The sequence below is a fragment of the Aplysia californica genome, unplaced genomic scaffold (genome assembly GCF_000002075.1).
Source record: "Aplysia californica isolate F4 #8 unplaced genomic scaffold, AplCal3.0 scaffold01065, whole genome shotgun sequence".
NCBI classification, from domain to species: domain Eukaryota; kingdom Metazoa; phylum Mollusca; class Gastropoda; order Aplysiida; family Aplysiidae; genus Aplysia; species Aplysia californica.
The window spans coordinates 29145-45227 of NW_004798335.1; the positions used below are offsets into that span (position 1 = coordinate 29145).

The window sequence follows — 16083 nt, forward strand, 5'->3', positions numbered from 1 at the left end:
TCATATTTTATGCATTTATGGATGTTTGCCATCTTAACCTAAATTACCCTGCTCGGAACAAATACAAAATTAGTATTTTTCTTTTGGTACTTTCTTTTTTTTGGTGGTATATTTCATTTTCTTTTCTTTGTGTGTTTCTTTATATCATTCTTTCAAAAAGGAGATGTCACGCAAAATGAATAACAGTTTTCGCATCTCCAGAAACGTGTGTTATTCATAAAATGGGCTACTCTAGCCACTAGTCTTGTTATTTTTGTCACTCATTTAGACCCGTTTTGCTTTAGCCCTCACAAATGCACAAATCAACACTCATACGAGCCTTTACTGGTGTCCACTCTAGGTGAGTGGATGAAGGACCGGTGCTCTAGTATGATTTGTTCCCGATTTCCTGTTGAACACCCACCATTTTTACCTCCTCTCTTTCTTTTTTTTGTATGTTACTCTGTTGTAACACCTCTAATCTTCAGCACTTATCTGACCTATTTGTTTTGCAAGTGCCGTAAAACTCTTACTAAATCCAAATTCCAGGTGAGAAGGGAGATGTCGGTCTGTCTGGACTTCCTGGTGAGCCTGGACGTGACGGTGGCCCTGGCGCCAACGGTGTCCCTGGATTCAAGGGAGCTAAGGGCAACTCTGGTCTGCCTGGAGAAAATGGACTGCCTGGACTTGATGGTGAGTCACACTGATTCCTTTAACTCTTTAAGGATAGAGCTGCCACATAATATATAGAAAACAGAACTGAAAAATCAGAATGAATAACAAAGTTGAGCTTCATTTTTTTAACGTGTTCTAAAACAATGTGTCTTCAAGCGTGCAAAATGCGTGTCCTCAATGAGTTAACATTCTCACATACAGGCTTGTTATAATGTTCCTGTATCTTTCTGTGGTTGGAGATTATAGCATTTTGAATCTTGTCCAATCAAAGGTTCGCAAGACCCTGAGATAACTTGTTTAGCCAATGTGTGTATTTCAGTTTATCATCTCAGTCCATCCCTTTAACATGTAGTGTGGTTACTTGTTAAATGCTGGGGGGGGGGTGTTAAAAATAATTTCGGTAGCTGAATGCCTTACAGAATCCTTGTTCAGTTAGAAACTTAACCCTCAGAAGAAAAGCTAAAAATTGGAGATTAAAAAACACTCTAGATATGAGTTTTTTCACCACAATGTTTACAAAAGTGGAAAAATGGAGACATAATATACTCTTTTGTGAGACCATTGCTCCAAGCAAGGGTTGCTGTTCACATCTACTCATTTGAGTTAAAAATTCATCAAAACTTGATGAGTAATAGAGTTTTAGGTACATAGTGACTCTACACTCTCAAAGATACCAGTTTCTAGATCAATCCTGAAATCCAGATTTCTAAAATTGTTCAGATTTTGTAAAATACTCTTTCTTTTACATCTATTTATATTTTTATCCCTTTTTGCGAGTCATTTTCAAATTCATATGAAAATACCATGGATACAAAATGCAATAGACAATTATTATATGATCTGCAAATTTTTAATCTTCACACACACATTTCCGTGGAATCTGAAAAGTTCAGTGTATTTTTTAGTCGCCAGTAGGTGCCTCTTCACGCTAGGGCTGGGCAATGAGTCGCTTTAGCAAAATCCGGATATGTTAGTGCACCTCTTCGGCAAATAATATGATGTGAACCGCCCCGGCAAATGGGTTAGAACCACTTCGACAAATGGGTTAGCGTCACTTCAACAAATGGGTGCACCCACTTCGGCAAACAGGTCAGAAAAGAGAGTTAAGACTCTGATTTCGGATAATGTCTTATTGAGAATTATCCGTTTATCCGGATATTTATCCGGATTTTGCCCACCTCTACCTCACACTGCTCCAGCTGTGACAACATAAATAATGCATAACCACTTTACTGTTGTCATGCCTTCACTTTATCCTACTTTGCATTGCCAATCTTTACGTTGTTCAGGTGTGAAGGGAGAAAGTGGTCTGCCTGGACTGCCCGGACAACCTGGTGTTGATGGTGAGCCTGGTCGCCCTGGACCTTCTGGCCTTAAGGGATCTTCTGGACTTCCTGGACTGCCTGGACAAGATGGACAACCAGGTAACGGCATGTGATAGACAAAGCTTGCGAATTTTTTGTAGAAAAGCATTTTAAAAAAAATTTTTTTTTCGGGGGGGGGGGGGAGGGGGGCAAATATATTGGGGGGAAAGTGTTTAGGAATATCGTAGAGTCTGGTAGAGAGAGTGTGTATGTGTGTGTGTGTCTGTGTTCTAGGAATATTCATTATTGTTGTATGTGACCTGAAAAAATGTCTCATTATGAGACCAATAAAGTTTTTTATCATTGTCAATGTGAACAAAACTCCATGTGGGTGGTTGGCATGTGCTGTGGTGTGGTTTGCTCCTTCTTTTTTTATCAAATATCTATTATCCTTATCTCTCCTGCTTCTTTTCTTTGTTTGGTAATACCTCTGATTTTTCGCAATACTATGATCTATTTGTGTTGTAAGTGCTATAAATTTCTGACCAAAACTAAAATGAGCCCCATGTTGTGTTGAACAGGTCTGCCCGGTCTGGATGGTCTGAAGGGAGATGTAGGAGAGCCTGGGTTCGGAGAGCCAGGCCGCCCCGGCAGAGATGGAGAAAGAGGAGCTGATGGAGAGCCAGGCTTCCAAGGACGTCCCGGAGAGAAGGGAGATGGTGGCCTGCCAGGATTCCCAGGACAGAATGGTGATAAGGTGAGTCCAGCAACCAAGGGTGGTTTCAGGACAGTTGTGTATAAGTTGTACACTCAAACCTGTCCAAGACAAACTCCCCCATTGTGGAGGAGAAAAGTGGTTGTTTTAGACATCATGGAAGTTTGGATGTTGGCATTATGATATTTTTTTTAACGCAAGGGAGGAAGTGGGAGATAGTAGTTTGTGACAGGCATTTGTCTTGGACAGGTGTATTTCAAGGGCATCTTGTTTTGAACTTGTATCCCCTGCAATAGAAGTTCTAAGTCTCTTGTGACTTCACCAACTAGCCCCCACCCCCACCCCCTTACTTTTCCCATCCAGCTATTGACTAAAGATGGAGGTTAGATGGATATGAATGTTCAGAGTGTTCTCTTTTTTTTTCTTTTTTTTTTGTCTGTGAGTCACTTTCATTATCCTAATTCTGTGTGTCCTCAGGGTATTTCTGGTGAGCCTGGTCGCCCTGGACTGCCTGGTATTGATGGACTTCCAGGACCTGAGGGTAAGTTGGGGAGAAAGTTTAGGAGGTTCTTAAGGAATTATTTGGCTCAGTTTTCAAAGCAGGACACTTCTTTAACAAACTTTTCAAAATGTTTTTGTTCTGGCAGAAACTTGAAATATTTTGAAAACGCTATACTTTAGTTTGATTTTTATAATAAGATACCATTTCAGAGTGTACACAAGGAAGCTTTTCTGTACACTTTGTCTCATTTCTGGGGGAGAGGGTGTCCTCGTAATAGGATGCTGACTGCAAGATAATCTGTTACAATACCCATTCTCTCATCTGACATTGCTTGTAGTTTTTTCATCTTTTATCAACAACACTACGAAACATAAATGAAGCAGTTGAGCTGTTATTGTTAGAATAGGTACACTGTTTTGAAATGAGTACAAAGTTCAGGATGAAACAAATAAGTTGGGCGCTCTGTTAACTCAGTCAGTAAAGCACCTGGACATGGATGGCTGGTGCCTTTATAAATAAATAATTGATTATCATCATCACTCAGTCAGTATCACGCTGGACTACGGAGCAGATGGCCCTTGTCTGATTCCCCATCAGGGCATTTTGGAACCTGTGTTGCTTTGCAGAGTTTTCAAGGCTCTCAATCCAATTGACTCTGGATTATCCAAGATGGACATTAAATCTGGAGGTCCCGCCTCTTAAATAGCCTATGTTGAGAGGGATGTTAAACCCTTACACTGACTCACTTCCCAAATAACTCTTCATAACAACTGTTGGTGGTTGGCGGGTACTCATATGTGGTTTGCTCCACCTTTCCTTTCAAACAGCTATCTCTTATCTGTATCTCTCCTCCTTTTCTATGTATATTACTCTCTGGTAACATAACTAACCTTTGGCATTTACACAACCTATTTGTGTTGCAAATGCAGTAAAAACTCTTACTTAAAGTAAATTAAACAACAACTGTCACCATTGACCCCCTCAGGTCAGCCTGGTGCTCCTGGTGATAATGGCTTCCCCGGCTTGAAGGGAGACCCTGGACTGAGAGGCCTGGACGGTCGCCCCGGAGAGTCTGGAGTGCCCGGAGACAAGGGCGAGCCCGGTATGCCTGGATTCCCCGGACTGAAGGGAGATCGTGGACGCGATGGACGTGATGGAGAACCAGGTGAGGACATTGTCTAGTACAGAATCTGCTGTAAGAGTAGACTGGAATCATCATCATCATCATTGTTGAAAAAGCAGTGTAGGGTGGGAGATTTTTTATTAATTTTCAGTCAGTAAATATAAATATTTAAAAAATATTCATCATCATCATCATCATCATCATCATCATCATCATCATCATCATCATCATCATCATCCCTAGCCTTGTCAACCATTTGTGCACAACGGATGAGTTATTTGTCTGATAGATGTCAGCTGGAAGTGGAAATTTTCTTTTTCACAATCGCCTTATAAGTCTATGTAAACTAAATAGGAATAGTGAAATATGCGTCTTTACTCCTCATTTGGAATATGTGTTCTTATCATACCTCCCATTTCTTCTTCATAATACAGTCAACTTCTGCAGGCTTGGAGGTTGATTTTACATCTTCTGATACCTGTCGCCATGGCCTTGTACATTCAATTATGGGTCACTCCTTGCCACTTTAGACCTCCATACATTTTCCCCGGCCTCTGCTTTGATGTATTGTTTTATCCTATATAAAACACAACCTTCTGTACCGTACCTCATTGTTTCTTATATTGATGTTATTGTTGTAGGTATTCCTGGAGTTAAGGGTGACTCTGGACAGCCTGGCTTGCCTGGACTGAGAGGATTAGACGGAACTAAGGGCAATGCTGGATTCCCTGGCGAGCCTGGAATCCCTGGTAAGTCTGCTGGTCAAGAAGGCAAAAGGGGGAAAAATAGATGTCGTACTGTAAACCAAACTGGTAATATCTAACAGTTCTCCGTGGATCTAAACTACTTTTTTCTGTCCTCTGTTTCAGTAAATAATAATATGTTTACAAAGATTCACAGGGATTCATGGACAGAACCTTATGTCAAGTTTGGTTGGGGATTTTTTCTTTAAATATATTATCTGTGCTCTTGTTTTCGGGTTGCTTTACAAGGAGTTTTGTATTATTCTTCAATTTAAGTAAATCCTTCATGCTCTGAGTTTTGTTTTTTTTAATGAATAGTATGCTGTCATGATTTTTTTTCCTTCTCAATAGTGATGCATTTTGTTTTTGTTAAGGTGAACCTGGAGTTGATGGCCTGAAGGGACAAGATGGTCTGCCTGGACTCCCAGGACCCAAGGGAGATAGAGGTAACTTGTCTCACACCTTTCTCTTTCTTTCTTTTATTTTGATGTGGCAACTATACGCCTAAAATAGGTATGTTCTCTGTTTTATTTTGTTTTTTAATCAATTGGAAAGTTGTTTCCAAGTTCGGCAATTAAAAAAATAGCCTGGCATTTTTTTTAATGCATTTTTTAATTATTGGAGTTAAAGTGAATGGTTGGTGAGGGTTTGTTAAAGAGAATGTTACGTGGCCCTTGATTACTTCCCTGGTCTTGTTTTCTGGCTGTCTGCCTATTTTAGACGCATTTTAAAGACTTGCTTGCCTATCTTCTAAAAGATATCTGTCCCATTTGTGCTCATAAGAGGATATATCAATTTTTTTATTTTTTATTTTTTTGTGCACCCTGCATTTTTTAGAAGGGTATCCATGTACTGAGCTGATAAAAAAAACATAATATATGGATTTATCTTTCCTGTATCTTTTGCATTCATTTGTTTTCGGATATCTTGACTTACCCCTCATTGTACAATCTTTCCCCACCCCACCCTCTGTAGGTTTGTCTGGTAATGATGGACTGCCTGGTCTGCCTGGTATGTCCACTCAGGGCTTGAAGGGAGAGCCTGGACGTGATGGTGGCTCCGGACGTGATGGATTCCCCGGACAGAAGGGAGAGCCAGGTGAGCAGCCATTTTTCTCTATTGTACATGACTGTTCCACTGTGGCTCAGTGAGCAGACATTTCTCTTATTTATTACACACGACGGTTCCACTGTGGACTGGTGTAGCGGCAGTGACTTAGTGGTTAGGCTCTCAGACCTACAACCATAAGGTCGTGGGTTCAAGTCCCATCACAGGCCTGACGTTGCGCCTGTGGCAAAGGCACTTTACACCAGTTTTTCTCACTTTGCCCTGGTGGGAATGGGTACCCGGCTATAGACAGTGAAAAATGAGGTCAAACCCAGGTCATGATACCTTTGGGCACGGAGCACAGCCAAGAGATGTTAGTCCTCATTGTTAAGTTTTGTGCACCTATAACAACATCAGTTCGTACTGAAGCTGGGAAAGTCGGTGAAATAAACAAATAGTCAGTAGGAGAGGTAAATGTGTTTAACGGCAATATGATTTTTATTGTAGATAAGTAAAAGAGGAAATTTGACTTCCAGCATTAGTTAGTTATCGCATTTCACCTTTTCCGAAATTAAGATTAAATTATTATAAATATGAAATTTCCTTCTTAAAGAATTCACATTTTTCTTTCTGAAAACTCTGGTCTTGTTCAATCTCAAATTGCTAGTGTTGTTGTTGTTAATCCAGTACCACTTGAGTGTGAGCCATTTGGCTCAATGCCGTGTTAGAAAAGGTGGAGGTCTTTGACATTCTTTTTTTTTTTTAAACAGCGGGTAATGTCTGTTGTAAGGACAGGGGGGGGGGGGGGGGGGAGAAGTTACCATCAAGAATCCTCTAGTTAAGAATGTTCAATGAACAGATGTTGAACTGTTTTGTAGAAGTCATCACAAAGTAAACACATTGGTCGGTTTTGTGGATTGATCCTGTTAAGGTGGTAGTTTGAGGTATGTTCTGTTTTTAGAAGTGTCAATATTGTAAACATCTGTCCTATGCAGGTCTGCCTGGTCTTGATGGTCTGCCTGGAAGCAAGGGAGATCCTGGAGATGTAGCCCAGCCTGGACTCAGAGGATTCAAGGGTGAACCTGGATCTTCTGGACTGCCAGGTAAACTTCTTACTCACTTACATAATGTTTCTAAACTTCCAGGTAAACTTCTTACATACTAACATACTGTTTCTGAACTGCCAGGTAAACTTTTTTACGTACCTAGACTTGGTTGTTGTTTTCATTTCGTTTTCACTCAATTTTGTAACAGAATTTATTCAAGTCTCAGTTATTCAAACTTTTTTTTTCTCACACTTGACGTTTCTATGTCTCTGACTTCTTTTACTCAATTATAATTTAGACAAAATGTATTTTCCTGGATTAGATTATTAAAAGTCCATTAAATTACTCCTGCCCAGTTTACTCTTGCCCCTTTATTTTAGCTCAGTTTCTTCTTGCCCCATTTACTTCTGGCTCATTTACTCTTGACTCATTACTCATTCTCCCCATTTACTCATGACCTATTTACTCACTCTCTCCATTTACTCTAGCCCAATGAACTGATACCCTATTTAGTCTTGTCCTATAAATTATTTACTCTTACGTGATGGACTCTGGCCCCATTTTCTCTTGCTCCTTGTACTCTTGCAGCATTAATGTTTGACACCTCCCCCCAACCCTCTCATCAATCTCATCTCCCCCAGGACTGGATGGCCCACCAGGTGAGGATGGAGCCCCTGGTCTGCCTGGCTTCCCCGGACTGAAGGGAGACCAAGGCCTGGACGGAATCCCCGGAGACAATGGACGCCCAGGTCTCCCTGGAGCAACTGGACCTAAAGGTAAAATAATTGATAGCGTTTTCCTCCCCACACACCTTACTTTTTGTTCTCAAATAATGTATACATTTTTCTATCAAGACAGCTATTACTGTCTACTCTCAAACAATTCATAAATTTTTCTACCTAGTCAGCTGCTAATTTGTTTTTCCCCCAAAAATGTATACCTTTTCTACCAGACAGCTGAAAGTTTGATACTTTTTTCTACCATTTGTACCAATCAGCTGTACTTTTTTCCCTCTGATAAATGCTTTTTATTTTTCATTTACACTCACAAAACTGGTCCTTTGTTGTTGATACTCAGGATTTGATGGCCGACCTGGTGCCCCTGGCCTGCCTGGTCCTAAGGGCGACCCTGGACTTCCTGGTCTGACCGGTGGCCCTGGACAGAAGGGAGATGTTGGCTTGAATGGACTTCCTGGTGAACCCGGACCCAGAGGTGAGTTGACCACTCAGTTGCCTACAGGCAGAATAAATCTTATATCAGAAGTCAAAAGTGTAAAGTGAAGATGGGCAGTACACTTGAGTGTTGCTCACATTAACTTGGGAGATTTATGACTAGAATAAAAATGAAAATTTTCCCCAAATAAGGCCACAGTTTAAAAAAAAAAAGAAGTGGTTTCTGAGTTTACCTGGATTTGACAAGTCAGCGACAGTATTTTATTGAGCAGGCCCCATGTTATACCAAGGACACGCATCTCCTTTAACTGCTTGAGGACACAGCAGACAGATACATCTGAATAGCAGACCAAAAGCAATGATGCGGCACATCTTGAACCATCATACACAAATAAGAAACACAATTATGCATTTTTCGTAGCATGCATGTTGTTTCCTGCCTTTTTTATGTTAAAGAAATAGAAACAGAATTGAAAAATCAGTATGAATAATGGAAGTAATATTTCTTTTTATACATACCCAAATACAGTTCAATTCAAGCTATATCAAATAGCTAGAATGCACATTCTGAAAGAGTCAAGAAACTGAGTAGACAAAAGTGCCATACATTTTGTAGTCCCGTGTCCCGAAATGCACCACATACTAATTTGTGTGGGCAGAAGCATGTTTTCCAATCCCAGCATCAAAATGTTATAAACATTATTTTTTTTAATGTTACGTTTAAAGTGCCACTGAGAAGGCTGATGTCTGTCCTAAAACACTCATTACCTTGTTCCAACCCCACAGGTGACGACGGACTCCCAGGTCTTCAAGGAACCCCAGGTGTCTGTGACTACCGCTTGATCCCAGCTGGACCCAAGGGAGACCCTGGTCTTGATGGACTCAATGGCTTGCCTGGACTCCGTGGAGAGCCCGGTCTTCGGGGACCACCAGGTAACATAGTAATAATAATAGATAACATCTGTACAGCTCTTTGAGCTTTACAATCTATATTATTACCCTAGAAGACCTGATAGCAATCTGAAACAATCTCAACTTCCTGGGAAGCTTACAGTACAAGCTGCCATTTTTATAGGCGCTAAAACACCAACATACCCCTCTAGCTTTTTACATGAAACAATAGCTGGTGAAGAAAAAGATAAAAGATGATCAAAAGGATAATACAGTGGAACTCGGATTCAACGAGGTCGCCGGGCCTGACCTAAAATCTCGTTGAATCCGAGTGTTCATTATAGCAAACACGAGGTTTAGAGTAGATAATTACAGGCACTGAGCAAGTAATGTATAAAGAGAAGTCACAAGTAGTGCCTGAAATGCCTGCATATTATGAGCTGCGTAAAAAAGACCGATTCATTCAAATGCGCACGCCTGTGTCATCTCAATTGTTTTCCAAAAAGTTGTGCTGCTGTGTGTGGAGAGCCTAGCATACGACAACTTTTGATTCCATAGACTAGCGCACAATTCACTACGTAGATCTATGTCAAGACTAGATTATCATTGTAATTATGATCAGTTGCCGAGGGGGAAAAAAGACTGTGACGCGTTTGTATCTGCGACGTTCAACACCCGGACCACTAGTGCCCCCCTCCCCCCCCCCGACACGCACACACAGCCACATGTGTGCAGGCCACCCCTCCCGAACCCCGACACACACCGGAGTACACACGTGCGCATGCTAACAACGCATGTGTTGGCATGAAAAAAGGCCTGGTTGAATCCGGGTTATTTCTATTGATTTTAAAGAAGAAAAAAAACAGGGAATCTATCTCCTCTCGTTGAATCCGAGTTCTCGTTGAATCAAAGTTCCACTGTAATGAAGATGATAAGGATAATGATGATGATCATGATAAATCATGATGCAAACTGTTTTTCTTTGGGGGGGGGGGGGGGGATGTTAAGCCATTATAATAACCATAATAAAAAAATTTTATGTACATCAACTGACTGAAAATTACAGAAGACTTTCCTTCCCCTCTTTTCTTTCTATGCACTGACATCCCCTTCTTTTCTGAGCCTTTATGAAAACATCTTACGTATTTAAATCCAGGGACACTCATACAGCACTTAAGAGTTTCCCATTAGATAAATATTATGGTTAGAGTTCTTTACAAAACAACACAATAATAGAATGGTTCAAATACACTTCAAAACAACATGGTAATGGAAACAAACACACTACAAATAATAACTGGCGTGTAACTTCCAGGTCTGGTTGGTCCTGAGGGAGATAAGGGAGCTGCTGGTGTTCCTGGCTTCCCCGGAGAGATCGGTGTGCAAGGAGAAAGAGGTCGCGATGGTCTTCCAGGTGTTGATGGTGTCCCAGGTAAGTTCGTCTGGAGCTAGCTAAGTTGCATAATTATATGGTCATTTTAGGTGGGAGGGCTTTTCTTATTATTTAGAAAAGAGGGTGTTTGTTTCGGATGGGGGTTTTTTTTCTTTATTTTGTTAGGGGTTTGTTTTTTTCTGTTGCCAATTTCAGAGAAGAGAGAGGTTTGTTCTTGTTTTGTTTTCTTATTTATTGTTGTTGCTTAATTGTCTGTACAGACATATTATATGGATGGTAATTGTCTCATTTGTATCACTTTAAGTTTTAAGGTTTTTGTTTGATTCCTTCTTTTAATTGTAGAAAATTAGGGTCTGTTGATATGATGATCAGAAACCAGCTCTTATTCTTTCCTTGAAACCTTTCCTTTTTTTTCTCCTTGTCCTGATGTAACCAGAAAGAAAAGTTTGTTCATGCTGAAATCGTTACTCATTTATTCCGTCTCTCCTGGTGATAGCAGAAGTAAAATTTGTGCTCATCCTGAAACCCGTGTTCTTTCTCTCCTTGTCCTAGTGTGTACAAAAAACAGAAAATTTGTTTATACTAAAATTATCATTCTGTTCTCTCTTTGTCCTATTATGTATAATAAGCAAAGCGCTTATGCTAAAAAAAAAAATTTCTCCTTGTCCAGGGGTGTGCAAAAAACAGTAAGCTTGTTCTTTCTAAAATTATCATTCTCTTCTTTCTTTGTCCTACTGTGTACAAAGAGCAAAAAAATTGTTCATGCTAAAATTATCATTCTCTTCGCCCCTTGTCCTGATGTATGCAGGCAGCGAAGGTCCCAAGGGTAACCGCGGTCCCCCTGGTGTGCCAGGAGCAACCCCACCAACTGGCTACTTGATGGTTCGTCACTCCCAGTCTCGCGATGTGCCACAGTGCGCTCCTGGACAGTCCAAACTCTGGGACGGATACAGTCTGCTGTACATTGAGGGCAACGAGAAATCTCACCACCAGGACCTTGGTAAGATTTATAAACAGTGTGCGAATGGGTGGGGGAGTGATTTTGAGTTAGTGAGTGTTTGATCAGTGTGGGTGTGTATGTGTGTGTGTGTGTGTGTGTGTGTGTGTGTGTGTGTGTGTTTGGGGGAGGAGGGTGAGTTTTTGTGTATGAGGGTGTGTGTGTATGTGTGCATGAGTGTGGGAGTGTGCATTTGTGTGTGTATGTGTGTGTCTGTGTGTGTCTGTGTGTGTGTTTGGGGAAGGAGGGTGAGTGTTTGTGTATGAGGGTGTGTGTGTGTGCATGAGTGTCGGAGTGTGCATTTATGTGTGTGTGCATGAGTGTGGGAGTGTGCATTTGTGTGTGTGTGTTTGTGTGTGTGTGTCGGGATGATGGGAGGGGGTGTTAGTGACTATGTATATATCGGAGTGTTTGGGTTTGCATGTGTATGGTGGTTTCACAGATGAGGAATGTTTCAAACTATTATTTTGGTAACAATTTACATTTCTGTGGTTATGCAAGACACTGATAGTTCCTACTTTCTAGTATTTGGACATGGGTTGTATAAACAGAGTTTTGTTATTAGTAGTATTACTTTGCATTCTTTTGTACACATATTTATTGGCATCTGTGGTGTAAAGGTGAGGCACTTCGCTGTCACTTACAGAAGACGTGAGTTGGATTTCCATGTGGAGAGGTTTGTATTTGGGTTTTTTTTTAGCATCTTTATCTGTCTGTTGAGATGTTGCATCCCTCTCAACTCAGGTTGGCCCTGCCAGGACAGGCAGGGTCAAAGAAGCCTTCCTCCTTTAATATCTAAATTGTTTTCAATGTGGGCATAATAAGTTAACAATATTTTCCTTCTTTTTATTTTGTAAGCATTTTTTGTCTCTTTCCCTCTAAGGCTGGGCTGGCTCCTGTCTGCCTCGCTTCAGCACCATGCCCTTCCTGTTCTGTAACATGAACAACGTGTGCAACTACGCCTCTCGCAACGACCGTTCCTACTGGCTGTCCACCAACCTCCCTATCCCCATGATGCCCGTGGTGGAGAACGAGATCCAGCCTTACATCAGTCGCTGTGTGGTTTGTGACGCTCCAGCCAACGTGATCGCTGTCCACAGCCAGACGGTTGCTATCCCAGACTGCCCACGAGGATGGTCCAGCCTTTGGATCGGATATTCATTCGCTATGGTGAGTTCATGTTGGAATTTTCCTTTTTTTTCACTTCTGTTTAGGCTGTTGATGAGACTTGTCCTCTGAATTTACACCCGTCTTAGATTATTATACATAGAGTTACAAGAAGTAATCTATCTATTCATTGATAAAATGTTACAGATTTTTTAAAAGGAATATACTGTTTTTGGACAGTATCATATTTTTAAAATTTTTCATTTTCAGAGTAAACGTTTTATTCATTGAAAAAGTGCTAAGGATTTTTCTAGCGGAATATAGACCTACCAGGGGTTTTTTTGAGAGTACAGTAGACAAAAAAAATTCCTTCTCAGGGTAAAATTTCTTTCATCACGAAAAAAGATTTTTAACATAGAATGTGTTCTTGTACTGTAGTGTAAAAGAATAGTTTTCATTCACAAGGTGAACATTTTATTCATTTAAAAAATGTTGTGTATTTCCTAACATTCTTGTCCCTGTCTTGATCAACAGCACACAGCAGCAGGCCCAGGCGGCGGCGGTCAATCACTGTCCAGCCCTGGCAGCTGTCTAGAGGACTTCCGTGCCACCCCCTTCATCGAGTGCAACGGTGCCAGAGGCACCTGCCACTACTTTGCCAACAAGTACAGCTTCTGGCTGTCCACCATTGAGCAGAACGAACAGTTTACACAGCCTCGTAGCCAGACGCTCAAGGCAGGCAACTTGAGGACTCGCGTCAGTAGATGCAACGTTTGTATTAAGAATGTGTGAGAGCAGGGAGCCCAGCGCACATTGTTGGGGTCTCTAGTATAGTGCTTATATATATTTTGTTCTGTTTGTTTTTATTTTTCACGTAAGTCGGTTTTTTTTTTCTCGGTTTAAAATGGTTGTCATTTTTCATCTTCATCCCAAGTGAATGAATAAAAGGAAAACAACAGAGTATTCACTCTACACTTCATATGAAGGTCAAGCAATCTCTATCAATGGTGCTATTTCATTCTATGCAAATTTGCTGGTAGTGTTATCTCAAAGTTTGGAAAGTTTACCAACTTTATGAGCAGTAGCATATTTTTGTATATTTACTTAACGTAAACCAAAAACGTTGATTTACATATAAATATATATAAAAATATATATATTACACATATACATCATTAACCCTGTCAAGTTGTCTGGTCAGATCAGAATATTTGGTGCAAAAGTGAGAATGTGTGTGCTATTGAATCATGCTTTTGTATAAAAGTCAGATGTGCATAATCTAATCTTGGCCATGTATCTGTTTTTCATAATTAATGGCAAACCGTTTTGTGCCTTAAGGGTGATAACTAGCGCATGTTATCACACTGTTTCTAAGATACTGGTGCAATGTCTGCGATTTGCTGCTCAATTTGAACTTTCATTTTTTTTCTTTCTAAGGCATCTGGTCTTTTTTTGGTTTTTGGTTGGTTTTTTTGTTTTTTTTTGGTAATGTTATTACTCTTTAGTTATTATTATAACTATTATTATTCATTATATCACCAAATGAATAGCTAAGTCTGTGGAAGATCTGTTTTCAGGGCAACTGAACACTTTTTTATTTCAGAACCGTGGACCATTTATCTAATAAAAACAAAATTCTGGTTCACTTGGAGTATTCTCAAAATCTTTTTCCAAAGCTATTCCTGTTTCTGTTTCCGTCTATTTCGCATTCGAAAAATAAGACAGAAGCTTGAAGAGCAAGATTCAAAAGGCTCGAATCTTGCACTTGCCCTGGCAAACAGGTCCCCCAAGGCTTGTTAAGGCAACTCTGAGAAAGATTAGGTATGAAACGAAGATGAAGCCCCACATGTTTCAACGAGGGTTCAGACAGAAAGGAAAAGATTGAAATACAAACAAGGGCTCTGCAAAATGTCTCAGATTTTTCCTGAGCATGCAAGTACTGTTTTCTGGTTTGGTTTTTATTATCAAGTGACATTTTTTTGTGCAGAACATAACAGGATATGTTCCTGGAAACCATGCTACCTGTGATTAACAACCCACTCACTGCCAGCACCAAACCGATATTATTTCTAAACACTTCATACCAACAGCACAATGGTGATACATTTGTCTTCCATCAATCCTACCATGTAGCAGAATAACTTCCTGTAACTGTCTCCATCTCTATTTATGTTCACAATATCTCAACAGATTGTTTTTGTGCAGACTAGATCAAAGAAATGTTTAACGTTATCGCAAATGAGTCATGGAGAGAGCAGCTGTGGAAACGTCTTTCTACGCTGCAGAAAGGATTATTTTTATGGTCACGGAATTCTGCCCCTGTGATTTGAAAAGTGATGACATAATGTGACCTGTATTTACACCGGTTCTCGATCTGATAGGATTTTTGGTAATATCTGATATTGTATCAAATTGTTTTGGGGTTCTTTTTCCTTCCCCTTCATATTTGTACAAAACTGTTTTCAAATGCAATGGATCTGATCTGTTTTTCTTTTTTTGTTTATGTTCTTGTTTTTTTCTTATTTCACTAAATTCATTCAATATTTTCCTTTTTGGTGGATGAAGCAATGATCAATCATTCTTTTGTTTTATTTTCTTTTCATAGTATTTTTTTCCTCGCTGTTGCAAGTTGGGATGAAAGATTTGGGCCTGGTACGACTGACATTTTCTTTTACATGAGTGAATAAGCAAATGTAATTACAACTTCTTCTTTGATGTATTTGTGTTAACAAACATAACAAAGGTGCTATAATATTCTGTCATTATTTTACTTCAGTGCTTTATGATAAAAAGTATGTCCAACACCTTGGTTTTTCTTCCTTGGTAGGAATCTTGAATAAGTTTCATTTTGTCAGCTGCTCATTATAAGTCAGATAAAAGTAAATTTAATTTATAAGGAAATGTTTAACTCTTTACAACCTCAGAACTGTGCCTAATTACAAGTCGATCAATGGTTTAGGCAGTTCAATATTCAAATAAAAGTCTCTTTACAATAGAATTGTGGCATAAAATGTTGCTCCTTTGGCTAAGGTCTTAAGTCTTCTTTTATCAAACATAACGTTCCGGTGTCTGTGGTCTAAGAGTTACATGTTTTGCTGTCTTGTCGGAAATCTGAGTACTATACCTGAGTGGGGAGCATTTTTATCTAGTATCTCGGCCTTTCTGCAGGAACATTTCATCCCTCTCAGCCCTAACAGACAGGACCAAAGCTTGCCTCCTAAATGATCTACATTGTGTCAGTGGGGTTATTAAAAAACTCCTATATATATTGAAACCTTTTTAAAAAAATGATAACTTGAAAGTACATCAAGCCAGCGTTTGTGGCGTGATTGTGTGGCTCTGTGCCCTTGCACGCTAAAGACATGAGTTCAGTTTGAACGCTGGGATAG

General features: G+C 40.0%; 1 protein-coding gene across 1 annotated transcript in view; it reads left to right on the top strand.

Annotated features, from left to right (window-relative positions):
* The window catches only part of LOC101846546 (collagen alpha-2(IV) chain), a gene marked incomplete at its 5' end in the record, with an annotated part of 40735 nt that extends 25043 nt beyond the window's left edge, over window positions 1-15692 (top strand). Inside the window, 16 exons of the mRNA XM_013089855.2 lie at window positions 529-672; window positions 1944-2078; window positions 2540-2715; window positions 3151-3214; window positions 4161-4340; window positions 4940-5047; window positions 5416-5487; window positions 6017-6139; window positions 7084-7191; window positions 7776-7910; window positions 8212-8346; window positions 9093-9239; window positions 10513-10629; window positions 11399-11590; window positions 12471-12757; window positions 13229-15692. Of these exons, the coding sequence (XP_012945309.2) occupies window positions 529-672; window positions 1944-2078; window positions 2540-2715; window positions 3151-3214; window positions 4161-4340; window positions 4940-5047; window positions 5416-5487; window positions 6017-6139; window positions 7084-7191; window positions 7776-7910; window positions 8212-8346; window positions 9093-9239; window positions 10513-10629; window positions 11399-11590; window positions 12471-12757; window positions 13229-13486 (2381 nt within the window). The remainder of the gene's footprint in view (window positions 1-528; window positions 673-1943; window positions 2079-2539; window positions 2716-3150; window positions 3215-4160; window positions 4341-4939; window positions 5048-5415; window positions 5488-6016; window positions 6140-7083; window positions 7192-7775; window positions 7911-8211; window positions 8347-9092; window positions 9240-10512; window positions 10630-11398; window positions 11591-12470; window positions 12758-13228) is intronic.
* Between the last annotated feature and the right edge of the window lie 391 nt (window positions 15693-16083).